At 39.1% G+C, this 25673-nt stretch overlaps 1 protein-coding gene across 1 annotated transcript in view; it reads left to right on the top strand.

Moving 5' to 3' along the window:
* Window positions 1–7877: 7877 nt before the first annotated feature.
* The window catches only part of LOC127449879 (uncharacterized), a 32942-nt gene continuing 15146 nt past the window's right edge, over window positions 7878–25673 (top strand). Inside the window, exons 1-3 of the mRNA XM_051713500.1 lie at window positions 7878–7960; window positions 8683–8963; window positions 9280–9447. Of these exons, the coding sequence (XP_051569460.1) occupies window positions 8694–8963; window positions 9280–9447 (438 nt within the window). The 5' untranslated portion in view covers window positions 7878–7960; window positions 8683–8693. The remainder of the gene's footprint in view (window positions 7961–8682; window positions 8964–9279; window positions 9448–25673) is intronic.

The raw sequence follows: 25673 nt of genomic DNA, 5'->3' as shown, positions 1-25673 counted from the left end.
GAGAACACAAAAAAACTTGTGTGGGCCCTACTGAGAGACATCCCAGAGTGGAATGACATTCAGAGCTACCTCGAACACTTCTACTCCAGAATCCCTGCTCTCAGTTTGATTGATGAAACCATGCTTTTTGATGAGTGGGCTTGCGTGAAAATCATTGTCACTCGTCGAATCACTGAGTGGAAAATGAACAAGACAGCCGTGTCTGAGAGATGGACAGACGTTTTTCATGAGCTGGAGAGCAAGACCATCAACTTCTTAGTCTTAGCCAAGGTCGTGGAGTTTTTTTTATGCTGCCTGGGACATCTGCATCTGTGGAGCGTGTGTTCTCATTAATGAATGCAGCATGGACACCAGATAAATCTCAACTCAGTGTAACAGTCATGAAGGCAATGCTTTTCACACATCTTAATTTTGGACTGGACTGCACTGCATTTTACAATAAACTTGATGCCAGCGAAAAGTACAAGGTGACAACAGTTACAGATGTGGTTACAGATACACCCTCTACTTCACATCGATCTGTGCCTTTCAGGATGCCGGTTTGGTCAGCCTAGTTGTGTTTGTGTCTGTGCCGTTGTTTGTCCAGAGCGCATGGCTGCCTTGTTTGTCCGCCTACGTGCTCCGGCGTGTGGTGTTTGTGTTCATTCGCCATGTGCTTCTGCACGTGTTGTTCTGTTGTGTTTGCCATGCATTCAACTGTCAGTTGTCGCCCCGCCCTCTTATTACCCTGTTAGTTCATTATTAATCTCACGCTTTACCCCTCATTAGCTTTCATTTTTATTCCCTTCGTATTTTTTGTTCCGTGCCAGATCGTGTTTATGCATCTTGTTATTCACGTCTTGCTTTTCATCTTGCCTTTCCTGGTAGTCTAGTTATCTAGTCAAGCCTTATTTTCTTCAGTTTTGATTTTGCTTTGGATTCCAAGTTATTCCTATTTTGCTTTTCTTTTGTTGTGTCTTGAGCCCTGCTTGTTATCAACCTTGTTTTGATTTTTAGTTTTATCCAGTTTATTTACTCTTTCCTTTTTCTACACTTTTACTTGGAATAGTTAATAGGTTTTTTCGTTTATTTATTTTGTAATTTGTTTCATTTTATTTTATCTCCTGTGGCTTGCCTTCAGATTAGTTTTGTCTTGTTTTTCCTTTTTTTTTCTCTCTCCAGTCTCCCCGTCTCCGTGGCTGCTGGACAGTGCTCATCTTCCCGCCACCTCCGGCTTCCCCGCTGCCATCTCCCTTCCCCTTCTCTCCGCCTCACCTGCCACCTCTTCCCGTTGCTCCCCCTGTCTCATTCGCCATCATCCTTGACTTCCTGTGTGGACTGCTCTTGGCTGGGCATTACCCTTCCATGGATTTTGTCTGAGCTACCTGCAACCGTCATTGACTGTGGACCTTATCCAGTCTAGCCCTCGCTTCTCTTTGTTACCCCTTGAACTCCCGTTTTCGCAATAAACTGTGTATTACCCTGAAAATTGAATCCTCTTCTTTCTGAACCCTGACAGTGCCTAGGTAAGGATACGTCAGTTTCATTTTTGCTGGAAGGGGACTGTCCTGTTTTCCATAATCAGGAATCTGGTTACCCTAGCTTTAAGAGACACGGGGGAGTGACTTGATTGTGTCAGAGATGACTTTTTACTCACAGCTGATTGGTTCAGCATCTGTTAGCGATCTGTAATAAAGAACGAAATATGCTACGGAGCAGGTTATCCGTGTAGTGTAAATTGCTATTGCGATGAACACGGCAAAAAGCCGACCTACTTTCGTGGTACCTAAAACCTGGGGTTGAGGCAAACTAAACTAAAACTTACCTGGCTAGCCATAGTACATGCCTCAGGTCTGTCTCAGGCCAACTGTAGCTATTCTGAAGATCACAAGACCCTAAAGGTGATGTTGCCAGAAAGAAAGGATCTGGAAGGCCCAAAGCCTCTTCATGCAGGGATGACCACTTTTGGAAATGTACAGTTCTCAAAGACAGGGAAAAAAGCCTACAAAAACTGTCACCAGAATTCAAGACCTCAGAAAACAAGACTCTTTCGAGAAGAACAATAACCAGAAGGTTATCTAATGCAGGTTTTGTGTCTAGAAGATGTGTTAAAAAGCCATTGCTGTTTCAGAAAAACATCAAAAACAGAATGAAGGTTTTGGCAGAATATGGAAAGTTTGATTCAGAGTGGTTCAGCAGAGTTGTGTGGAGTGATGAATCATGATTTGAATTGCATGGTGATGGTCCAGAGAGGTGTCTTTGAAGATCTGGTGAAAAATACAATAGTGAATACATGATTACCACAGTGAAGCATGAAGGAAGAGGTGTTATGGTGTGGGGAGCCTTTTCAGCTGCTGGTACTGGTGAGCTGCTTCACTGTGAAAAGTCAATTAATGCTTTGGAGTACAGGAGAATATTGCATAAAGGTTTTCTAAAGAGGAACGATCAGATGTTATTTTTCAACAAGACAGTTCTCCTGCCCACACAGCAAAGACCACCAAGACCTGGCTTGAGAACAAGTCCATCAGGCTCATGTTTTGGCCTGGTCAGAGTCCAGATTTGAATGAGAAAAGTTTTCAACTAATTATCAACTGTTTGAAGCCATTAACATTGGGTGAAACAACAATGACTCTTCTTTCTGTAAAAGCTCTTTATAAGTTTTTAAGCAATCAAAGGGAAAAACTATCCCATACTAAGTTACTTTATCTATTTGTTCAATTCTTGCTAATTTCCAACCAATGATTTGTGGTTAAGACCATTAAAAACATAATGTTTTGCCATTTAGGACCAATTTTTTTTTGCCCAGAAGTGTATACTGCATATATATATATATATATATATATATATATATATATATATATATATATATATATATATATATTAGAGTTGTCAGAATTAACACGCTAATGCATGTGATAAGTTTAACACATTAATTTTTCTTTATTGCGATCAACACATTTGCCATTATTGCATTATAAACCAGCATAAATACTGGTTGGAACGGGCGGAACCTTGTAATTTGTCTGCAGAGTCATTACACTGACGCACACTTTACAAACCACACCCTAGAACCCTTCTACATGGTTGAGCCTACATAACATAAAATAACAGTCCCATATACCTTCTATGGGCAGTACACTGATGAGGGGACAAGCGGCCATTGTTTTTTAATGGATGTCTATGGAGGAGGTGCTTCAGTTTTCTGAATAAACTGCTTTTGTGAGAAAACAGCTCATCACTTAATGAATTGACCACATGTCCACTTATCTTCAAAATGTTTTACACTAAACAATCCTTTTGGAGTGAACTATGTGTGGAGTATACTATAGTAAAATCGCTATTTTATAAGTGAAGACATGGACAATTTTGCAACAGGTAGGTGTCAGTTTACGGCTCTCCCCATTCACTTGTATGGTATCTGCAAACGGTGACTTACTGTTGTAACATGCTAGTTGACCGTTACACTCTTATCATATGGTAAAAGTGCAGAGGTTGTTATCGCACGTCCTGATTTTGCCATGTGGGTGTTGTCCTGAGACCAACATTTTGTATGATAGCCCTGGGACAACAACTGCCTCAGCCAATCAACATTTGTGATGTCATAATCCAGAGCCCTGCTCCCCTGCCGATTCCTGAAAAAAAAACAGCTTTGCAAAAACAAGTTACAAGGTGAGACCAACATTAAAGTTTTTATCATTTCTTATTAATATACACAACTCTGCTACTACTGCTTTATTATTATGATGATAATAAAATGCATATTTGCTTTTTAGATATAGTATTTTTCCACCATGGAAGTAAGGTAACATTAGTTTGCATAGGTGAGTTAAGAGTTAACCAGGTTGGTAACAGCCAAAACTGGTAAGCATTGCTAACTTTCTGGCTCAAACTGAAACAATCTGAAAGTAATATTTAGATGTTGATATTTTTATAGCGTGCCTAGCTAAAAAAAAAAAAAAAAAAAAAAAAAGCTACAACTTTGCTAGCCAGCAAACATGAGCAAGCTAGCAAGCCACCAAGCCAATACTAACCAAACTTTCAATTATGCACTAGCAAAATGTCTAGCCTTAGCTAACAAAGCATAATCTTTCCTCCATTATTGATGTTGGTGGAGCTTAGGGTAGTGCTACATTCTGCAAGTTTATGGGTACAGTATATTCTCTGTTACATGATGTTGTCCTCAGACCATCATATCAATGTTGACCTCAAGTCATCACTACTTTATTCTCTGTTACATGATGTTATCCTCAGACCATCATTTAAATGTTGACCTCAAGTCATCACTGCTTTATTCTCTGTTACATGATGTTGTCCTCAGACCATCATATGAATGTTGACCTCAAGTCATCACATCTTTTTTCTCTGTTACATGATGTAGTCTTCAGACCATCATATCAATGTTGACCTCAAGTCATCACTGCTTTATTCTCGGTTACATGATGTTGTCCTTAGATCATCACACCAATGTTGACCTCAAGTCATCGCTGCTGTATTCTCTGTTACATGATGTTGTCTTCAGACCATCATATCAGTGTTGACCTCAAGTCAACATTACTTTATTTCCTGATGGGGTGCCTCTACAGTGTTACAAAGATGACCTTAGACCATTATAATGTATTATCCCAAACTGCTATGATGACTTCCCCTCTGCTGTCATAATGACCTTAAACTATTTTAGAATATGTTGTCCCCAATAATCCTGGTTACTTTTGTACCCTCCACTCCCTGATAGAGGGAACGAGATATTGTGTCGATGTAGTGACACTAGAGGTCGCTCTTGGGAGCCCCAAACACCTCTAATCTTTGAGAAAAGGCCAATGGGAATTGGCGAGTGGAATTTGCATGCCACTCCCTTGGACCTATGGGTATAAAAGGAGTTGGCTTGCATCCACTCATTCAGGTTTTGTGCTGAGGAGCCGAGACAGTGTCCCGGCCATTTCAGCGGGTAGTTCAGTGTTGTGGCAGGAGGGACACAACGTCTCGTTCCCTCCATCAGGGAATGGAGGTTACGCAAGTAACCAGGACTCGGGGACAAGTCAACTGCCCAAAATGGGGACAGGCCGCCCCAGCTGTGGCCTCTTCTCTTCTTTTTTCCCCAAAAAAAGAGTGGACATCGTTAAGCTGGGGGCCATAAGCGTCCGCGTCAGGGGGGTGTCCTTTCCCAAGGGGAACACACCTCAGAGACCACACCCTGCCCAAAGGGGAGGTAATTGTGTGGAAATACGTCATATGGTCTTACAGAGTCTTGTCGGCAGTATCGCATGTGGAGAAAGTCCCTGTGGTAGGTCCTACCCAGAGGGGACGAAGCTCTACAAACACAGCAACCGGTGGCATATGGGACTCTGCCTAAGGATGACACGGGTTTACCAACAGGGAAACCATATTGCAGAAGATACATCATACGGTGTTACTTACAGGCAATCAGTGCATGTGGAGCACCTACCCCAGTACAGGGCCCACTAGCACACATACTGGGCCGGCATCGAATTTCTCCGCAAATTCGCCTGCCACAGGGCTAAGGAGGAAGGACATCCAGGGTCCACAGTCTCGTGAACTTGGCTGGGGGGTAAAAAGTGCACGTCTCCCCCTCCAGGAGGGGAAAGGTGCTGTACGCAATCGGTACACCCGGCCAGTTGTCTTACCTACTTACCTGTTCATACCTGACCACACACGGGATGAAACCGGCTAAACCCATTGATTGTAGAATCTTGCGAAGGTACTGGGTGTTGCCCAGCCCGCTGTTCTACAGATGTCTGCTAAAGAGGTGCCATTGGTCTGGGCCCAGGAGGTCCTGGTGGAGTGTGCTCGAAGCCCCATGGGGGGCGACATGTCCTTGGCATTGTATGCCAAAGCGATGGTGTCAACGACCCAGTGGGCGATCCTCTGTTTGGAGACAGCGCTCCATTTCCACTGTCCTCCGAAACAGACAAAGAGCTGCTCAGAGCATCTAAGGCTCTGTGTGTGATCCAAGTAGATGTGCAAAGCACGCACCGAACACAGCAATGACAAGGCTGGGTCTGCCTCCTCCTGGGGCAGCTTCACTTGCAGATTCACCACCTGATCCCGGGGCAGGATGGCCTCCGTCTGCTTAACCGGCAAGAACTGCTGGGCGAAGTCCTCGACGGTGTCGCTGAATAGGCCAGCTTGGGAGATGGAGGCATCAAGGAACTGTACCTTGTCAGCCTCCCTCATCTCGACCAAGTTGAGCCATAGGTGGTGCTCCTGGACCACCAAGGTGGACATCGCCTGCCCAAGAGTCCGCACCGTGACCTTCGTCACCCGGAGGGTGAGATCAGTCACCGAGCACAGCTCCTGCATCAGTCCCGGGTCAGAATTACCCTCGCGCATTTCTCTCAGCGCCTTGGCTTGGTGCACCTGCAGGAGAGCCATGGCGTGCAGGGCGGAGGCAGCCTGTCCAGCGGCACTGCAAGCCTTAGTCACCAGTGACGACTTGTACTTACAGGCCCTGGATGGGAGCCTCGGACGGTTCCGCCACATGGTGGCATTTTGCGGGCAAAGGTGCACCGTAACCGCCTTGCCCACCTGGGGAATCACCAAGTACCCCCTGGCAGCCCCACCATCGAGGGTAGTGAGAGCGGAGGAGCTTAGAGAACGGGTTCGGGCAGTGAAAGGTGCCTGCCACAATTTTCTGAGCTCCTCATGCACCTCTGGGAAAAATAGGACCGGCAGGGCGCAGCCGTGAGCGGCGCTCCGAGCCCAGGAACCAATCGACAACCCGCGAGGGTTCAGGGCAGGGTGGAGGATTCCAGTCCAGCCCGACGCTGGCAGCCACCCAGGCAAGCATGACCACTCCAGCCGCGGGGAAGGAAAGCCGCGACCGCAATGATGCCATGGTCACACCCTCGCAGTGAGAGCATGGGCCATCCACGAACGCTGTCTGAGCGTGTCTGAGCCCAGACACGCAAGGCAGCGATCGTGACCGTCAGAGGCGGGGAGGTAACGATCGCAACCAGGGAATATACACCGACGGAAAGGCATCTTTAAAAAGACGCTCTCCATCAGTGCCACTCTTTTAGAGAAAATATACTCTTTTATTTGCAATAATATATACACTTTTAGGATGTCAAAGCGCCCAGGGGCGTTCTCTGCACTCAATCGGTGCACGAGGGGGAGAATTCACTGTAATGCACCGTAAGTCCAATAGCATGCAGAGGTGAATGGACCAGCAGAGGAATTCAGCTCGCTGAAACACAACCGCTTGGCTCCGAAGAAAAAATCTGAATGAGTGGTTGCGAGCCAGCTCCTTTTATACCCGTATGTCCGGGGGAGTGGCATGCAAATTCCACTCGCCAATTCCCATTGGCCTTTCTTCAAATATCAGAGGTGTTTGGGGCTCCCAAAAACTACATCGACACAACATTGAGTGAGTGACATATAGGGAACTGCACAGTTGTCTGCAGCAGTTGTCATGTAATGAGATGGAAGGATGCGGCAGCACACATTCTTTGCAATTGCTATAATGAAAATACTTCATACTATTAATTCTTCAAGAACCAAAGAAATCAAATTATTTGGCCAAACACAGTATCATAATAACATCATAATAACAAGTCATACTGTACCTGATTCAGATTCAGATTTTTAAGCACCGTAGTTGTTGTGCTTTGAAATACACGAATAAGGGATCTGCTCTATGATATGTTCATCAAACATTATTCAGTCATATAAATCATGTGCTTGTAGTTACAGGAGAAGCATCTTATCTCACACCATGTTTTTATAAACATGCTGTTGCAGTGTTTTCAAGTCAAATGGGCATTTTTATTTTCATTGTTATTGAGAACCTAATGTGCTTGCAAAAATTTGTCATCTATGAATTATTCTTCATCTTTGTAGATGTTAAGGCATTAATGTGTCTCCAAAAGAAGAGGCCATCATTCACAGTGGGAAGTGTGGGCCATATAACATCCAAGTGAAAAGTTTGAACACTTTAATGGAGGACGACAAGGTTTCTGACGAGGTAAATTAATATCCTTTTAGTACGTGGCTATGTAAATTCTTTTAACACTTATAATATTCCACCCCCATCCCGTCCACATGCCCTACCACCAAACACCAAATCAATCTGCTTCACTTCAGCGTGGAGATCGATAGGCTTACAGTTCCTTGTTGAAAACGCATTTCTATCCAAAATAGGTGCATACTGTAATTAATTGTTATCCAGTTTTACCCTGCTGGATTGTCATAAATTTGATTTATCATTGTAAAAAATAGGGAAGTACTCTGCATGATAACATTTTTGCATCATGCAGTGCATTTGCTGTTGTTATAAATTAGTTTGAGGTGCTATCTGAAACAATATGTTTAATCATGCACCCTGACAGTCAAAACTACGGGCGTGTCAAGTTCAATCTTGGGACACCTCGGTAAAAACTTATCCTGTGCAAATGAGCATGTGAAAATCACAGAGGTCTTTTCTATTAAATGTATTACTACTCCTGTGCAAACAGGGCTTTTGGATTCTCTTTGATTTCTAGATTTAGGATTGATTGATGCATGTTCACAAATACTAACTGATTTGTCCTGGGGCATAGGAAGAACATACATGTATCTGAGTTCTAATAAAGGGGTGACATTCCCTTTTAACTGATTGAAAGGTTTAGCTAGTAATTACATTTTTGTAGACTGTCCCACATTGCAAACGAGTAACCTTGACATGAGTTCTGACATATTTTTGAACAGAAGGGACAGTTATGGCCATGTTGGAGGCCATAAGGAAACCTATGGCCTGTTGCAGTGAGGAAGAGATGGAGGAGGAGGACAAGGAGGAAGAGAAGCACGAGCAACACAATGAAGAAAGAGATCGGGAAGATGAGGGAGTGGAGGAGAAAAAAAGGAAAGTGTACAAAGTGTTAGGAAGACTAACAGCGCAAGGAAAGACTTACCTGGTAGATGAAGAAGAGTTGAGGAGGAGGGTCAAAGGAGAAAACATGTCCACAAACATGTTCCGAATGTTGATAAGGGTTTTTATTTCTATTATATGCATACATTTAAGTATAAAACACAAAAACAGGCATAAGATTTAATTGCAAATTAAAATAGTTCCAAGACTGCCAATCTGTAAGAAGCATAAATGTCTTTGCTGTTTTTTAAATGCAAAGCACCCCATCTTGAATTATGAGTGACGGCAATGTCACTCACTCACTCACTCACTCACTCACTCACTCACAGTTAGCCACTCTGCCCCTCATAGCTGTTCACAGGCATGGCACATGATTCATATTTAGAAAGCCTGCTCTCATGCTTTGCATCTGTGAAACTGTACTTGTTCGTACATAGGTTGGCAAAAAAGATGTTACACCCAATGTGCTGCAGCAGCCTAGAAAGGCAAAGACAAAGGTGACAATATTCAGCACCTTAACAGAGGGAGAGGCGGAAGACATTGCCAAGGGGTTTGGCATGGCACTGGCCAAACATGATACCCGAGGAGGACATCCCAGCAACACTGTAAGTGTGTCTGTGTAAGCTCTCTCTCTCTCTTACACACACACACAAATAAACTTTTGGTATCATGTCTTAGAAGATCTAGATTGCTTCACCTATTTTTCTTTTTCTTTTTCTTTTTTTTCATGAGAAAAATGACCATACCATATGCCAGTGGTGCCCAACCCTTTTGGACACAAGGCACACCAAAAGTCAAACCAGAATCTCAAGGCACACCAACTTATTGTCACTGTAATCAATCAAACCATCACATATTGGTGGAAGTTAAAGGTCAACGGTTGGTGCCACATACAATTGCCATACACGATTAGAAAAGGCCCTAAGGAATCATTTGAGATGCAGCACTATATCAGTATTTTCTTCCTATTAATTGAACATAATGTTCAACACTCTGTTTTAGCGTGATTACCTCATTGTCAGAGGAAGGCTTTATCAAAGGGAAAATGACAAAATGCTTAGGGATGAAATATCATACCTATAGCCTATTATAGAATTTTGTTTTTAAGTAATAAGTTAATTTAAAATATCAGTAATGTAAACATATTTACTAAATAGATGTACCCTTTCCCCAGACAATGTAGACATCCTTCTCTTTTTTAAAAAGAATTTGAGTTATAAGCTCAGGTCTGCTTTGCTTGAATATTTCAGATATTTTAAGATTTTATATAAATGTTATAACATAAATATGTTGAATGTTGTTTTTATTTAAGACCATGGGCAAAAGTTCCTTTCTTTAAGTATTTTACAGAATAAATGGAAAGCAAAGTTATATTTGCCTCTTTTTTTTTTTTTTTTCTTTTTTCTTTTTTTGAGGATCCGAAAAAATGGTCCGATCCGTGACTCAAAACCGTGATAGGATCCGAACTGTGAGTTCGGATGCTATCGCGGTTTTGGGTGATCCATTGCACACTTAATCGCTACTTGCTTATATTGAAAGTTTGGTTAGTATTGGCTTGGTGGCTTGCTAGCTTGCTCATGTTTGCTGGCTAGCTAAGTTTTAGGTTTGTTTTGTTTTTTTTGTTTGTTTTTTTTTTTTTTTTCATCTAGGCACCCTATAAAAATATTTTCATCTAAATATTACTTTAGATTTTTTCAGTTTGAGCCAGAAAGTTAGCAATGCTTATCAGTTTTGGCTGTTATCAACCTGGTTAACTCTTAACTCACCTATGCAAACTAATGTTTCCTTATACCATGGTGGAAAAATACTAATCTAAAAAGCAAATATGCATTTTATTATCATCATTATAATAAAGTAGTAGTAGCAGAGTTGTGTAAATTAATAAGAAAAGATGAAAACTTTGATGTTGGTCTCACCTTGTAACTTGCGTGTTTTTGCAGAGCCGTTTTTTTTTTTTTTTTTTTTTAAAGGAATCGGCAGGGGAGCAGGGCTCTTGGTGATGACATCACAAACATTGATTGGCTGAGGCAGTTGTTGTCCCAGAGCTATCATACAAAATGTTGGTCTCAGGACAACAACCACTTGGCAAAATCAGGACGTGCAGTTGTTATCTCAGTATAGAAGATCTCTGCACACACACAACAGCGCTTCCGTGTCCGTTATCTGGGGTGCTTATCATTTCTTAAATTGTGCATCTTCGTTTCCTCGCTCCTCCATCCTCCAGCCAGTTGCCCAGAAACTGAACAAAGTGCATCTTGAATTGTTAGGTTTTATTATGAAAATATCAATGAATCAAGTTTCAGGAAAAGAAGTATATTTCAGTCATGCCAACTCTGAAATATTTAGCATGTGAATGGGAGTATGACATATTGATATGACATTGGTCTTGGCGGACTAGATCTACTACGCTGCTGCTGCTGCTGCTGCAGAGCAAGTACGAAGACTTACTACTGCTAGAAAAACACATACATACGGAGTTATCATGTGGACATGCTGCTTCTGCACAATAAATCAAAACGCAAGACATGCTGCTGCACACATAGACATAAACAATCCCTGTGTAGCAGATCTAGGCAGGTAGAAGCTGGGGTGGAGGTGGTTTTAGAGAAAAACTCACAGTGCCCTTCAGAGAAACCAGCTTAACTGCAAAATTGAGCCATTTAAATAAAATGCAAGGAGCGAGACTCAAGATGACTGGCTACCAGATAACAAGTCAGAGAACCAATCAGCTTACGCCATGCGAGCCGATTGGCTTAACATGTCACATGTGAGCAAGCCGATTGGCTACCAGATACAAGTCAAAGAACCTTTTAGCTTGCGCCACATAAAGCTGCATGGCTGAACTTTGGTCATATATTGACCTGTTTCATATGACGTCACTGTATGGCCATGCCGCCATTAATGTGCTGAGCTGTGAGATGTTTCTATTTATAAATCTTGATAAAGTGATACTGCCGTTTACTTGCCAGAGCCAAAATTTTAGTTTTCTTTCAAGGAAGTTTTATCTTTTAAGTGGCACAGCTTCATTTCTCCAAAGTTAAGCAGCGATGAAGGGAGAGAGCACAGATAAAAACACTTGTGGCTCTTTGCTCATTTATTCAGACATATTCGTTATCTGTACACGTCAATTATATTTATAAAATTATCAGTCAGATACAATTAAACTGGAAATGCACATAGGCTATAGGACGATGTTATTCATAACACCCAGACTGTATAAAGGTACATAAATGTAACACATTGTAATAAGTAAAAAAGCACTATAAATGTCAATATAGTCCTACACATTTAATGTGTTTATGCTTATAAGTTAGTCAATAAACAACACATCATAAAATTAAAAAGAACAGGCTTTATTCACACCACCAGACTACACTGTAAACATATTAGTCATATTCACTAATATGCCTTGGTTACTTTCTGTGTATTCTTCATGAGTTAAAAGCAGCTCTTACATTCATACAGACGAGATTATCACAGACGTTTTGTAATATTGTGTCCAAATCAGAGCAGAAAACAACACAAAAATGTGTAACTTCTGAATGAGAGATGTCTACGGTGATCAGGGGTGCAAAAATGGGGTATGCAACATATTTAACGCATAGGGGCTTCACACAAGAGGGGGCGCCAAAATCATATTTTTTAAATATCCTTAAATACAAATAAGCAAAATCACAATTTTAAACAATAATGAAAGAATTAATTTGATTTAACTTTTATTTGATTTCATTTCACTTAACTTAAAATTTTCTTAGCATTTTAAATGGGTTCAAATATGCATTTTTTTTTTTTTTTATTGTCCAGCCTATACTTGGGCTCCTCTTACCAACCATAACTAATGTTGCTGCGCTTTCCTACCTTCGCCTGTTTTTATCTCGCTGTCAAACACGATGTGAGAACCCATTGGATGTGGTGGGAGTAAATTACCCCAGGAATTATTAAACAAAACCTGGATACATTTTTTACTACATCCCAAAAATTGGGCAAAGAAATGTGTGACAGAGAAGCTTGCGTCAGAATCAATCATGCTAAACAATTAAGCCTCTTCTTTATTTTCTTTCTTTCTCTATTTCGATGGAAAATAACGATGCAGATACATTTAGTTAATAAATTTTTTTTAATATAATTAAATGGTTTCAGTGCTATATACATGCCTATTTGTATAAAAATTATAAATATAAAATTTCAAATTAAATAACTTACATTAGGTTGTAACTTTTTTTTTACTGAATTCTTGATTTAAAAAAAAAAAAAAAAATGTATTGGGGGCACCAGAATTGATGTTGCATACCTCTCAACAAATGTGTAGTTGTGCCACTGATGGTGATGTACCGTAGGCGTGTGCACTCGCCGGTCACACATCATAGTCGCCGGCGTACGGAGGTAAATCTTGGAAACAATATATTATAATGTCTGCGAAAGTCAAATTTGGCAATATTTGCACTGACTTGAGACCTTATATATATACACCTTTCATGTGACTTGGCATGGATCAAAAGTTATTTTTGATGTTTTTCTTGATATTGCTTTACAGGTGTTTTTCCACTGACCGCCATTACTTTCTCCCACTGATGGTCACAAATATGTCGGCTGTGGGGAAAAAGTGACATCACTGAAACTTAAGCACTTTCAAAATCTGCGATTAATTGCGATTAACTACAAAAAATTATGCAATAAATCGCAATAAAAAATTGTAATCGACTGACAGCACTTATATATACAGTATATATATTCAGCTTGTGTCTCGAATTAGGAGGTTGTATTAAACACGTGCTTACTAAAAATAAAGAAAAGAAGACGAAAGCATATTTTAAAAATACCTCTAAATGACCTTCACTTTACAGGAAAAAATTACAGGAAAAATACTTGAGGATTTGTATTACATATAATTGAGAAAAAAAAATCACTCCAAAAAATAATAATAAATAAATAAAATGAAAAATACTATTCTTATTGCATGTTTTTGTCTTGTTTTCCATTAAAAATCCTTAAAACAAGACACACCTGAAATGCAACATGTAAAATATTTTATAGACTTGAATTGTAAGTGTATTTTTCACTTGTTTATACTGCTGCCAGTGCAGTAAGACAAAATATTCAAGATTGTATTCAACATTCTCAGATTTCTTTTTTTTTTTTTTTTTTTTCATCTTTTGCAGTATGGCTCCTCGAGCAAATAAACCTTGTTTTAAAGGCGTTTTAGATGTTTCTATTGAAAACGATCTCATGTAAAGTTAAATGAGATGGAACGACTATTTGACAATGAAAATGTTTTTCAAAAAAAATTTTATTGATAATTTTGACTAATTGTTTAATCCCTATATACATATAAACTTCCCTTTTTCAGGACACTGTATTTTAAAGATAATTTTGTAAAAATCCAAATAACTTTACTGATCTTTATTGTGAAGGGTTTAAACAAAGTTTTCCATGCTTGTTCAATGAACCATAAACAATTAATGAACGTGCACCTGTGGAATGGTCGTTAAGACACTAACAGCTTACAGAGGGTAGGCAATTAAGGTCACAGTTATTATAACTTAGGACACTAAAGAGACCTTTCTACTGACTCTGAAAAACACCAATAGAAAGATGCCCAGGGTCCCTGCTCATCTGCGTGAACGTGCCTTAGGCATGCTGCATAGAGGCATGAGGACTGCAGATGTGGCCAGGGCAATAAATTGCAATGTCCGTACTATGAGACACCTAAGACAGCGCTACAGGGAGACAGGAAGGACAGCTGATCGTCCTTGCAGTGGCAGACCACGTGTAACAGCACCTGCACAGGATCTGTACATCCGAATATCACACCTGCAGGACAGGTACAGGATGGCAACAACAACTGCCCGAGTTACACCAGGAACGCACAATCCCTCCATCAGTGCTCAGACTGTCCGCAATAGGCTGAGAGAAGCTGGACTGATGGCATGTAGACCTGTTATAAGGCAGGTCTTTACCAGACATCAACGGCAATAATGTCACCTATGGGCACAAATCCACCTTCATTGGACCAGACAGGACTGGCAAAAAGTGGTCTTCACTGACGAACTGACTGGTTTTGTCTCACCAGGGGTGATGGTCAGACTCGTGTTTATCATTGAAGGAATGAGCGTTACACCGAGGCCTGTACTCTGGAGCTGGATCGATTTGGAGGTGGAGGGTCCGTCATGGTCTGGGGCAGTGTGTCACAGCATCATCAGACTGAGCTTGTTTTCATTACAGGCAATCTCAGTGCTGTGCGTTACAGGGAAGACATCCTCCTCCCTTATGTGGTACCCTTCCAAGAGAACCGTCTTGACAACTCTAATTTAATAAACAACTTAAACAAAAACACACAACCATAAACACAGTACAGCTGCCTGTAATTCTCTCTCTCTCGAACTGTCGTCCCCGGCCGCCTTTATCCCTCGCGAGCCCCATCAGGCTGATTGGGGACCGGGCGTGCGTCATTCCAGCCCGGCCCCGCCCTCCTCGGCTTTACATATATTAAATTATTTCCCTTATTACAATCATTGGTTACATACATTCCTATAAGATGGGAAATGTGTGCACACCCACATACATTTGTTTCATCTCGTTTCTAGCACTAATTAACGCACATGGATCCTCTGCCTTTTTTGGACACCAGGCAGTTCCTGTCTCTGACATTAAGTCATCCTTTTAATATTCACCTTCAGAGTCATATAGTTTAACAAATAAAGGCTGTCCACCTACATGTTTTTCATGTAATTTCTAGCACTAATTAACACACATATATCGTCTGCCTTTTTTTTTCTTTTTTTTTTTTTGGACACAAGCTCTGCTCATTAAATTATCCTTTTAGTATCCTCCACACACATCTCTCTTTGCACTTTGATTATTAAACTGAGTAAATGATAATTAAATCAATAAATGAATGATTCAATATCTAACATATTGAATAACATTCATAATGCAGTTATTCATAGTACATTGATTACATATTGTCATTTTTAGATCATTGCATATTGCATACATATAAATTCAATTATCAAAAATGGATTGATTTGATTGATTAACTGAATGATTAAATAAAAATATTCCATACACTTGCCATAGATGTGGCTGTCTTGTGGGGCACTTCTCACGCACCTTACAGTCTAGCTGATCCCACAAAAGCTCAATGGGGTTAAGATCCATAACACTCTTTTCCAATTATCTGTTGTCCAATGTCTGTGTTTCTTTGCCCACTCTAACCATTTATTTTTGTTTTTCTGTTTCAAAAGTGGCTTTTTCTTTGCAATTCTTCCCATAAGGACTGCACCCCTGAGTCTTCTCTTTACTGGTGTACATGAAACTGGTGTTGAGCGGGTAGAATTCAATGAAGCTGTCAGCTGAGGACATGTGAGGCGCCTATTTCTCAAACTAGAGACTCTGATGTACTTATCCTCTTGTTTAGTTGTACATCTGGCCTTCCACATCTCTTTCTCTCCTTGTTAGAGACAGTTGTCCTTTGTCTTTGAAGACTGTAGTATACATTTGTACATTTTTGCAGTTTTGGCAATTTCAAGCATTGTATAGCCTTCATTCCTCAAAACAATGATTGACTGACGAGTTTCTAAAGAAAGCTGTTTCTTTTTTGCCATTTTTGACCTAATGTTGACCTTAAGACATGCCAGTCTATTGTATACTGTGGCAACTCAAAAACAAACACAAAGACAATGTTAAGCTTCATTTAACAAACCAAATAGCTTTCAACTGTGTTTGATATAATGGCAAGTGATTTTCTAGTACCAAATTAGCAATTTAGCATGATTACTCAAGGATAAGGTGTTGGAGTGATGGCTGTTGGAAATGGGGCCTGTCTAGATTTGATCAAATAGTGATGGTGTTGTTTTTACATCAGTAATGTCCTGACTATACTTGGTGATCAGTTGAATGCCACTTTGGTGAATTAAAGTACCAATTTCCTTCCGAAAAAGCAAAATCTGTACACTATTTCAAACTTTTGTCCGCCAGTGTATATATGTAGCAACAGGGTAAGCAGTGCTTACCTAACAGGAGAGTGAAAAGAAAAATAACACTATGAAATATTTAAATACAATTGTTAATATAAACTACTGTTTTCATTCAAATTCGTCATCTTTCATCTCAGTTGAGCAGCACAGTTATCCATTTATTCGCTTTGGTGCCACCCTCAAGTATAAGCACTTTATGTTATGCTTTCTCTGACTAAGATTCAAAGCATTGTTTACTGCCATTTCATTCAACATTATACGTTCATTTAAACTGAATCACGCCTGCTACTACAAATGGCCAAGTTAAGCATGCTTACCTAAATAAGTAAGCCAATCAGAAGCTCCTTTCTTTAGTCATGCTATCTGATAGGCTAGATTTTTGTTTTGCGTCAACACGTTAAAGTTCACGTAACTAATGTGTTATTAAGTGCTAAAATGGATATAGTATGGTGTAAGCATTGACGACCTACGTGGATCTGGCAAAGTTAATTTCAATTAAAAATCGAGAAAGAGAGGCTATCGAAACTTAAACAAGCGGGTGACTTTTACAACAAAGTGACGGAGATGTTCATTCGCAAGGAGAGACGCATGGATTTTGTGTTCAAGTAAAGGTAAGTTAATATGTTTATAAAAAAATCTGTGTTATTGACACTAGGTCAATGATACTAGGTCAGTGTTTCTGGTTAGTCTGAGACTATGAAGTGGTGATCTGGCAATCATGTCCTTCTTGTGTTATTCTGTTTTATAGTTCTAACCACTGATCTATAATATAGAACTGGATTGCTCATGACGTCACAACAGTGAAGCTACTGCGCCGCCATCTTTGTATTCCCTAACATTCTGTATTCCCTATGGGTCTTAATGGGAAATCATCTGTTTTTGGTGAGTAATTATTACCCATCCAGTCACTTTAAAAAAAAAAATTGAAGTCTGCATATACAGCATCACAATGAAATCTTCCTATACATGTAATTAGTTATTTATTTGGACTCTCATTTTTATTCCTGCTTATTGAAAGTAAGAGTGTGTTTTGTTACTCTTTATCGCAGCAGCATTACCTTCAGTGGCGCATGTGTTACCTTAAATAGAAACAAGTTTAAGAACCTGAGGTAAGATATCAGTAGACATTTTCAAAAAATATGTTTTGCAGGCTTTAAAGTGTTTCTGAATACATAATTATGCGTTGTAACTTTTGTTTACGTTGAACATTCATTGTGGTTATTATCTTAGGCTAAATTAATATTAGCTATGTAGCTAATGTTAGCTTAGGAAAATAAACATATAGCTCACCAAGTTAGATTTTTGGGCAAGTTGGATATCTACTTACAGATCAACACCTGATATTTACTTACAGATCAACACCGGTGATACAACTGATGAAAACAACTGAATGGGCTTGCATTAATTCTCTGAGTGTGATGTACTTTTTGCAGTGCAGGCCTGAACACGGCACAACCTGTTGGCATAATTTCTAAAGTGGTCAATTGGAATTCACGAGGAGCACATGGATATTGTAGAAGTTAAACAAAGTAAGTCTGCAGTTTGGATTTCAATAATTATCCCATTGAATGTTAGATAAAACCAGAATTGGTTTGCAACAGGAGGAAAAAGCTGTATGAGGAGACAGCCTGGCTTCACTGAAGAACTATTTTAACAGGTAAGAGAATAGACAGCAATAGCTGAGTAAAAAAGATTATACTATCTGTTTTTATTTGCAATGTAGATACTTTTGCAACATGCAGTATAACAATAGTCTAATAAAATTACTGTGTTTCTGATAGTTATAACTGTTAATGTCAATAGAAATGTTTACCCAAAAAATTTAAATTATGCCATAATTTACTTAACCTCATGTCCTTCCAAATCCATGTGACTTTCTTTTGCAGAACCCAAAAGAAGGTATTTTGTATTCCATATTTTTTTTAAAAGTAAATGGTGAGCAAAACCATTTTGGTCACCATTGACTTTCATTATATGGACAAAAACATTCTTTAAAATATCTTTTGTGTTCCACAGAAAAAGTCATACAGGTTTGGAAAGACATGAGGTTGAGTAAATGATGACTGAATTTACATTTTGGGTGAACTATCCCTTTTAATGCATGTATAATATACTTCTCATCTCTCTTTTTTTTAATTTTTTTATCTGTGTTACATATTGTTATATATATATATATATATATATATATATATATATATATATATATACTTTGCCGAAATGCCAGCATATCTGAAGGTGTTTCCTCCAGTACCACTGTGCTATCCAGTGGAGAACAGTTGCCACTAGTTCTGATGACATGTCTTGCTACCATTCTTTTGAAAGCTGACTTAAATTGCCTTGCTGTGGGATTGTTGTTAAATCCATTAGCAGATTTGTCCCCACATATTTTCGAATTGAATTGTATTGTTCAGTTTAATAATACATTTTTGTGGGTACTTGGAAGCTTCTGTTATTGAACAAATATATATGTATGATTTCCTTGAGTGTGCATAAATGTCAATAAACCTTTTTCTGATTATGATTTAATAGATCAGGGAATTGTGGAAATATTGAGGTATTGATTGGCCAATGATTAAATGTTCACTAGCCGGTAAGTACATATTCCAGAAATGTATAAATGAATGCAAATGCATGGGATAATTCCATTAAGTAAAGGTAAATTCATGTATATACTACATACTGCATATGAACTTGTGTGTATATATTTGGCTCTTCTGGATTTATTCTGAAGAGGTACTTTCTAGTTACAGTATCAACACAAAGCTAGTTGTTTTTATTAACAATCACTGATCTCAGTGATTATACGTTTTTTTAAACTCTATGAAGGCAGAGAAATGTTGATTCCTGTTACAATCTGCAGATGTCACTATTGGATACTTTTGCTTTAAAAAAGGGTTAATTTATACACTTTGATGTTGTATTTTTACTGTTGATTATTAAAGATTATGATCGTTATCCCCACTCTACATGGGGATAACGACTCATTTGTGCTTAATAGGTACATAGTCTGTATAAATTACAACCTGCGGGCACTTTTGCCACATCCTTTAGTGAACGTTGTTTTGCAGTTAAACGCAGCACATCGGGTCATCTTGAGAGTTTCGTATGTTGATGGTCGATGCCCTCTGTTGATAGGGAATAGCAAGGTGGCCGCCAGAGCACTTCCGGTGGCTTCACCTACTGTTGGCAGTTTAGAATTCTATGAGCAATCTAGTTAAATATAGAGATCCTTGGTTCTAACGTTAGGGCGCAGTGTCTGTTTAAAAAAATACATTAAGGGATGACTGCCGTGTTTACGTTACATTTGCCTTGTGTATTCAGGTTAAGATTGTTGTTTTTGGTGGTCAGATTAGTTAATTGCTGCTGTCCATTCCAGTGTTTCTGAACTGTGGGAAGAATGACATAGTGAAACTAGTAACTTGTAATCTTTTCTTTTTGTTGTATGTCAAAACAAGCTCTTCTGGCACTATGGTTCATTGTATGATTTAATGGACATAAACATGCTCGGCTCAATATATGACAATCTTTTATTTGTGTGATATGAGCAATATTACTGTCCTGAATTAAAAAAAATATGGTCATGAAGTTTGCCACTGTGACATACAGGTGCATCTCAATAAATTAGAATGTCGTGGAAAAGTTAATTTATTTCAGTAATTCAACTCAAATTGTGAAACTCGTGTATTAAATAAATTCAATGCACACAGACTGAAGTAGTTTAAGTCTTTGGTTCTTTTAATTGTGATGATTTTGGCTCACATTTAACAAAAACCCACCAATTCACTATCTCAACAAATTAGAATACATCATAAGACCAATAAAAAAAACATTTTTAGTGAATTGTTGGCCTTCTGGAAAGTATGTTCATTTACTGTATATGTACTCAATACTTGGTAGAGGCTCCTTTTGCTTTAATTACTGCCTCAATTCGGCGTGGCATGGAGGTGATCAGTTTGTGGCACTGCTTAGGTGGTATGGAAGCCCAGGTTTCTTTGACAGTGGCCTTCAGCTCATCTGCATTTTTTGGTCTCTTGTTTCTCATTTTCCTCTTGACAATACCCCATAGATTCTCTATGGGGTTCAGGTCTGGTGAGTTTGCTGGCCAGTCAAGCACACCAACACCATGGTCATTTAACCAACTTTTGGTGCTTTTGGCAGTGTGGGCAGGTGCCAAATCCTGCTGGAAAATGAAATCAGCATCTTTAAAAAGCTGGTCAGCAGAAGGAAGCATGAAGTGCTCCAAAAGTTCTTGGTAAACGGGTGCAGTGACTTTGGTTTTCAAAAAACACAATGGACCAACACCAGCAGATGACATTGCACCCCAAATCATCACAGACTGTGGAAACTTAACACTGGACTTCAAGCAACTTGGGCTATGAGCTTCTCCACCCTTCCTCCAGACTCTAGGACCTTGGTTTCCAAATGAAATACAAAACTTGCTCTCATCTGAAAAGAGGACTTTGGACCACTGGGCAACAGTCCAGTTCTTCTTCTCCTTAGCCCAGGTAAGACGCCTCTGACATTGTCTGTGGTTCAGGAGTGGCTTAACAAGAGGAATACGACAACTGTAAAAATTCCTTGACATGTCTGTGTGTGGTGGCTCTTGATGCCTTGACCCCAGCATCAGTCCATTCCTTGTGAAGTTCACCCAAATTCTTGAATCGATTTTGCTTGACAATCATAAGGCTGCGGTTCTCTCGGTTGGTTGTGCATCTTTTTCTTCCACACTTTTTCCTTCCACTCAACTTTCTGTTAACGTGCTTGGATACAGCACTCTGTGAACAGCCAGCTTCTTTGGTAATGAATGTTTGTGGCTTACCCTCCTTGTGAAGGGTGTCAATGATTGTCTTCTGGACAACTGTCAGATCAGCAGTCTTCCCCATGATTGTGTAGCCTAGTGAACCAAACTGAGAGACCATTTTGAAGGCTCAGGAAACCTTTGCAGGTGTTTTGAGTCGATTAGCTGATTGGCATGTCACCATATTCTAATTTTTTGAGATAGTGAATTGGTGGGTTTTTGTTAAATGTGAGCCAAAATCATCACAATTAAAAGAACCAAAGACTTAAACTACTTCAGTCTGTGTGCATTGAATTTATTTAATACACAAGTTTCACAATTTGAGTTGAATTACTGAAATAAATGAACTTTTCCACAACATTCTAATTTATTGAGATGCACCTGTAAATTGGTGCCTTAGAACCCACCAGTCAATGGAAACAATTATGTCTATAACATTTCAGCGACATTACACTCACCCGTTTAATGTGTTTTGGGCACAGCGTTTAATAATGTGTATTAAAAATATTTGAATCTCAAAGCCCACGGCACGTGACTGATTTATAGGCCTTTATATTTCTGTAATGACAAAAATGGGCATTATGTGTTCCTGTAATACCACTCTTTAACCACTTGGTGTCAGCAGAAGAAACCAATTTTTTTTAAATAGAGTTTATGAACAATTCTAGCATTTGTTTTAACACAATTTTCACCTATATAATAAAAAAATCTTTACGAAAATATATCCTCCTTTTATATAAAAAAAATAAAAAATTTTTTTATTTCAGACACATTTTTAGCATTTTTATTATTATTATTATTATTATAATTTCACCTTGGTGTTCTACATATTTTCTGGGAAAATATGTATACTTCTCAAATTTGTGCATTGTTTCTGAGATAAAACTAATTCTGGTTTATAATTGTTTTTTCTTTTGCTACATTTAATTTTAAGGCCTCCAAATTGTAAATGCAAATGCTAAATTAATAGATACTCTAAAATATTTTGAAAATCTAACAAGCTTTAAAAAGTTCTCAAGAAGTTTTATAATAATGGAGCACATACTTCATAAGTAACCGGATAGTATTCTTAATAACCAGAGCTAAATTATGAATCAAGACTGGAGCAGAATAGAATGAAATATGGTCTGAAGAGAGCAGTACCACCCCCCCACCCCACACACTTTGTCTCACTGTCTCTTTATCCATCAGTACTTCTCTTCCTCCCTTCTCTCAGTTCTCTATCCCTTCCTCTTTTTCTTTTTCTATCTAATAGTAGATTGTGCATAATTTATTAATTCAACCATTCCTCTTCATTCCAGCCTCTCTCCCTGTCGCACTGGCATTAATGAGAAGCCCAGGTGTCAGGGGAAAAGACAAGAGTCAGACATTTGGAGGTACCACTGTGGGTGCACAGAAGGGGGTAAGCAAAAGGGGCCCAGAGAAGTGCCACTGAGGAGAAATGGAGCTAATGAAGTATTAAACACGGACGCAGAGACTTTGCATATTTTTAAAGGTTCTCATGCACACTAGCATCAAACGCAATCAAACATAAGAACATAGAAATTACCTGTATGCACCCACATATGCACACTAAACTACTACACACACGTTTTCCCCTCAAACAGGTGTATGTTGCATTGCATATCCTGAGTGTGTGTGGCAGTGGGGGGCGTCATTAGAGCCACTCGTTGGGCTGGTGGGTGGTCAGGGCATCTGTGCAGATCCGGACGCCTATAAATGTCACAGAAGAAAGTCCTGCTGTGCACAGAACTCATTTCCTGTTATTAGCAAGCTCTCTCAATTTCTGCATTATTGATAAAGGCCACATGTATGCTTGCACACAAACATGCAAATGTTCACGCAGACAATACCAAATGAAACTCCCTTGACAAGTAGTTCACTGAGAAAATCAACAACAATAACAGCGTTGGTTCTTAATATTTAAGGCCCAGTAAAACAAGCCTTCAGGAATAGTGAAGTCACTTCACTGAAGTGTCGACATGTTTTACTCGTTCAGTTTAAGAAGTACAATCAATCATCAATCTGCAGTGGGCTGTATGATACACAAAGCAAGTGACAATAAGGATAATGATCGGTATATGGGTTTGTAAACAGCACCAGAGTGGATGGTAAGCAGGGGAGTTGTTTTATAATTACTACAGCAGCTGAGCTCATCCTTCAAAGTGCTAGTGAAGGAGGCAGTCAATTAAGCTGTTTATAACATTCTGCTTGATAGCACAAACTTTTCTTAAAAGGGAAAGACACACAATAATGAAAAATCTTTTATTCACCCTCATATCATTGCATTGACTTTTTCTATGGAACACAAAAGGAAATGTTTTAAAGGGGTCATGACATATGGTATCTAATTTTCCTTGATCTTTTGACATATAAGAGGTCATTGTACTATAAAAACATAAAGTAAGCTTCAGAGCTGAAAACGTCCTCCTTTATAGAAAAAGAGCATTTATTTAAACCTAGCTGCAAAAATGGCTCATTTGGAATTTGTGAAACTTGTGAGGTCACAAGGACTAAATACATTTGCATATCACTGCTTCTTCAGCAAGACATCAATGCCTATTTTTCGTTATTGCACCCTGCCTCCTCCGTTGTTGCTTAGTTACCCAAGTGAAGAGGAGAGAGTTGAGCCTGTCATGGGAGATTTATCTACACCAAAGGGGACTTCCAAAGGACACCTTGTTTGACCATTACCATGTATCTCGCACCATTTTTAAAAGACTCAATATCATATTATAACTCTAAAAAGGAGACCCCTATTCTGTTTCATTCAGCTGCACTGTCTTGCTGTTTTGAAGGTGTCCAGTACAGTTTCTGCACCCATAAGTGCTATTTTTAATTGTTAGACTTTTGTAAACATGCACTATATGGACGTCTTTGGTCATTTCGATGCATTTCCGGCGATGTGTGCCACGTTTTAAGACTGGTACAAGCATAAGTTTTAAAAATGGATCTCATTCTGCTGCTGTTACTGATTGGGAGAAACGCATGCTGTTGCTGTGCCAAAAATTTCACTCCCCGCCACACAGAAGATGTGAGATATCGCACCTTTGAAAACCAGCATTACTGCTTTGGCCTGTTGAAGCACCCAAAATCACAACTGATTGTATTACGTTTGCGTATTCAGAACATTTCAGCGTGGATTGTATGTGCTTCCGACTCATATCAGCGTGGATTGCTTATGAACCAGTCACAGTATGATTCAAGCTTTGCAAAGGAACTGCAATTGAAGGATGGGGCAGTTAAAAACAATATTGGACCCGATCACAAAACAGTAAGTGAACAGATTCATTCACGAATATTTCATATGTCATGACTGTTTGATAGTTATGATGCTGCTGTGCTTGAGTGAACATTATTTATATTCAGATGCAATGTGTTAGATGTGCGTTATGTGTAAACCCTGAAATGTAGTTTTATATTGTTGTGGAGCTGGTTCATTCTCTTCCGACTGAGTTTCAAATATGGCTGTATTCGAGGGGCTGCACAATGAGAGTTTCAGACACAGAGCTAGAGACATGGTGAAAAATTATCATATATTACTAAATTGTGACTGTTTTGGTGCAAAAAAAAAAACAAAACAAAAAAACTTTACTAACATTATAAGTGGACCTCAGGGAAGACAATAAAAAAAAAAAAAAAGAGTATGTCATGACCCCTTTAAAGAATACACACTGCTATTTTCCATACATTGTAAGTTTGAAAGTGAAGGGGGTCTGGAGTTTTCAAGCTCCAAAAATGACACAAGCACCATAAAAGTAGTCCATACAGCTTGTGTGTTATATTCCAAGTGTTTTATATCCAGGGTTGGGGAGTAACAAAATACATGTAATGGGATTACGTATTTAAAATACAAAATATAAGTAACTGTATTCCACTACAGTTACAATTTAAATCACTGGTAATTAGAAAAAGTATTTTGATTACTGAAGAGATTACTTTGCATTTTATTGTCATTTGTTTCATTTAATATTTAGTCCTTTCTGATGGAAAACATTTATACATATAAATGATGCGATCCGAAGTGCATTTGAACAGCGGTGAAACACTTTCTTAT

Source organism: Myxocyprinus asiaticus, chromosome 2, assembly GCF_019703515.2.
Source record: "Myxocyprinus asiaticus isolate MX2 ecotype Aquarium Trade chromosome 2, UBuf_Myxa_2, whole genome shotgun sequence".
NCBI lineage: Eukaryota > Metazoa > Chordata > Actinopteri > Cypriniformes > Catostomidae > Myxocyprinus > Myxocyprinus asiaticus.
Note: the sequence above shows the minus strand (reverse complement) of the source record. Positions and strands in the feature narration are given on the sequence as shown.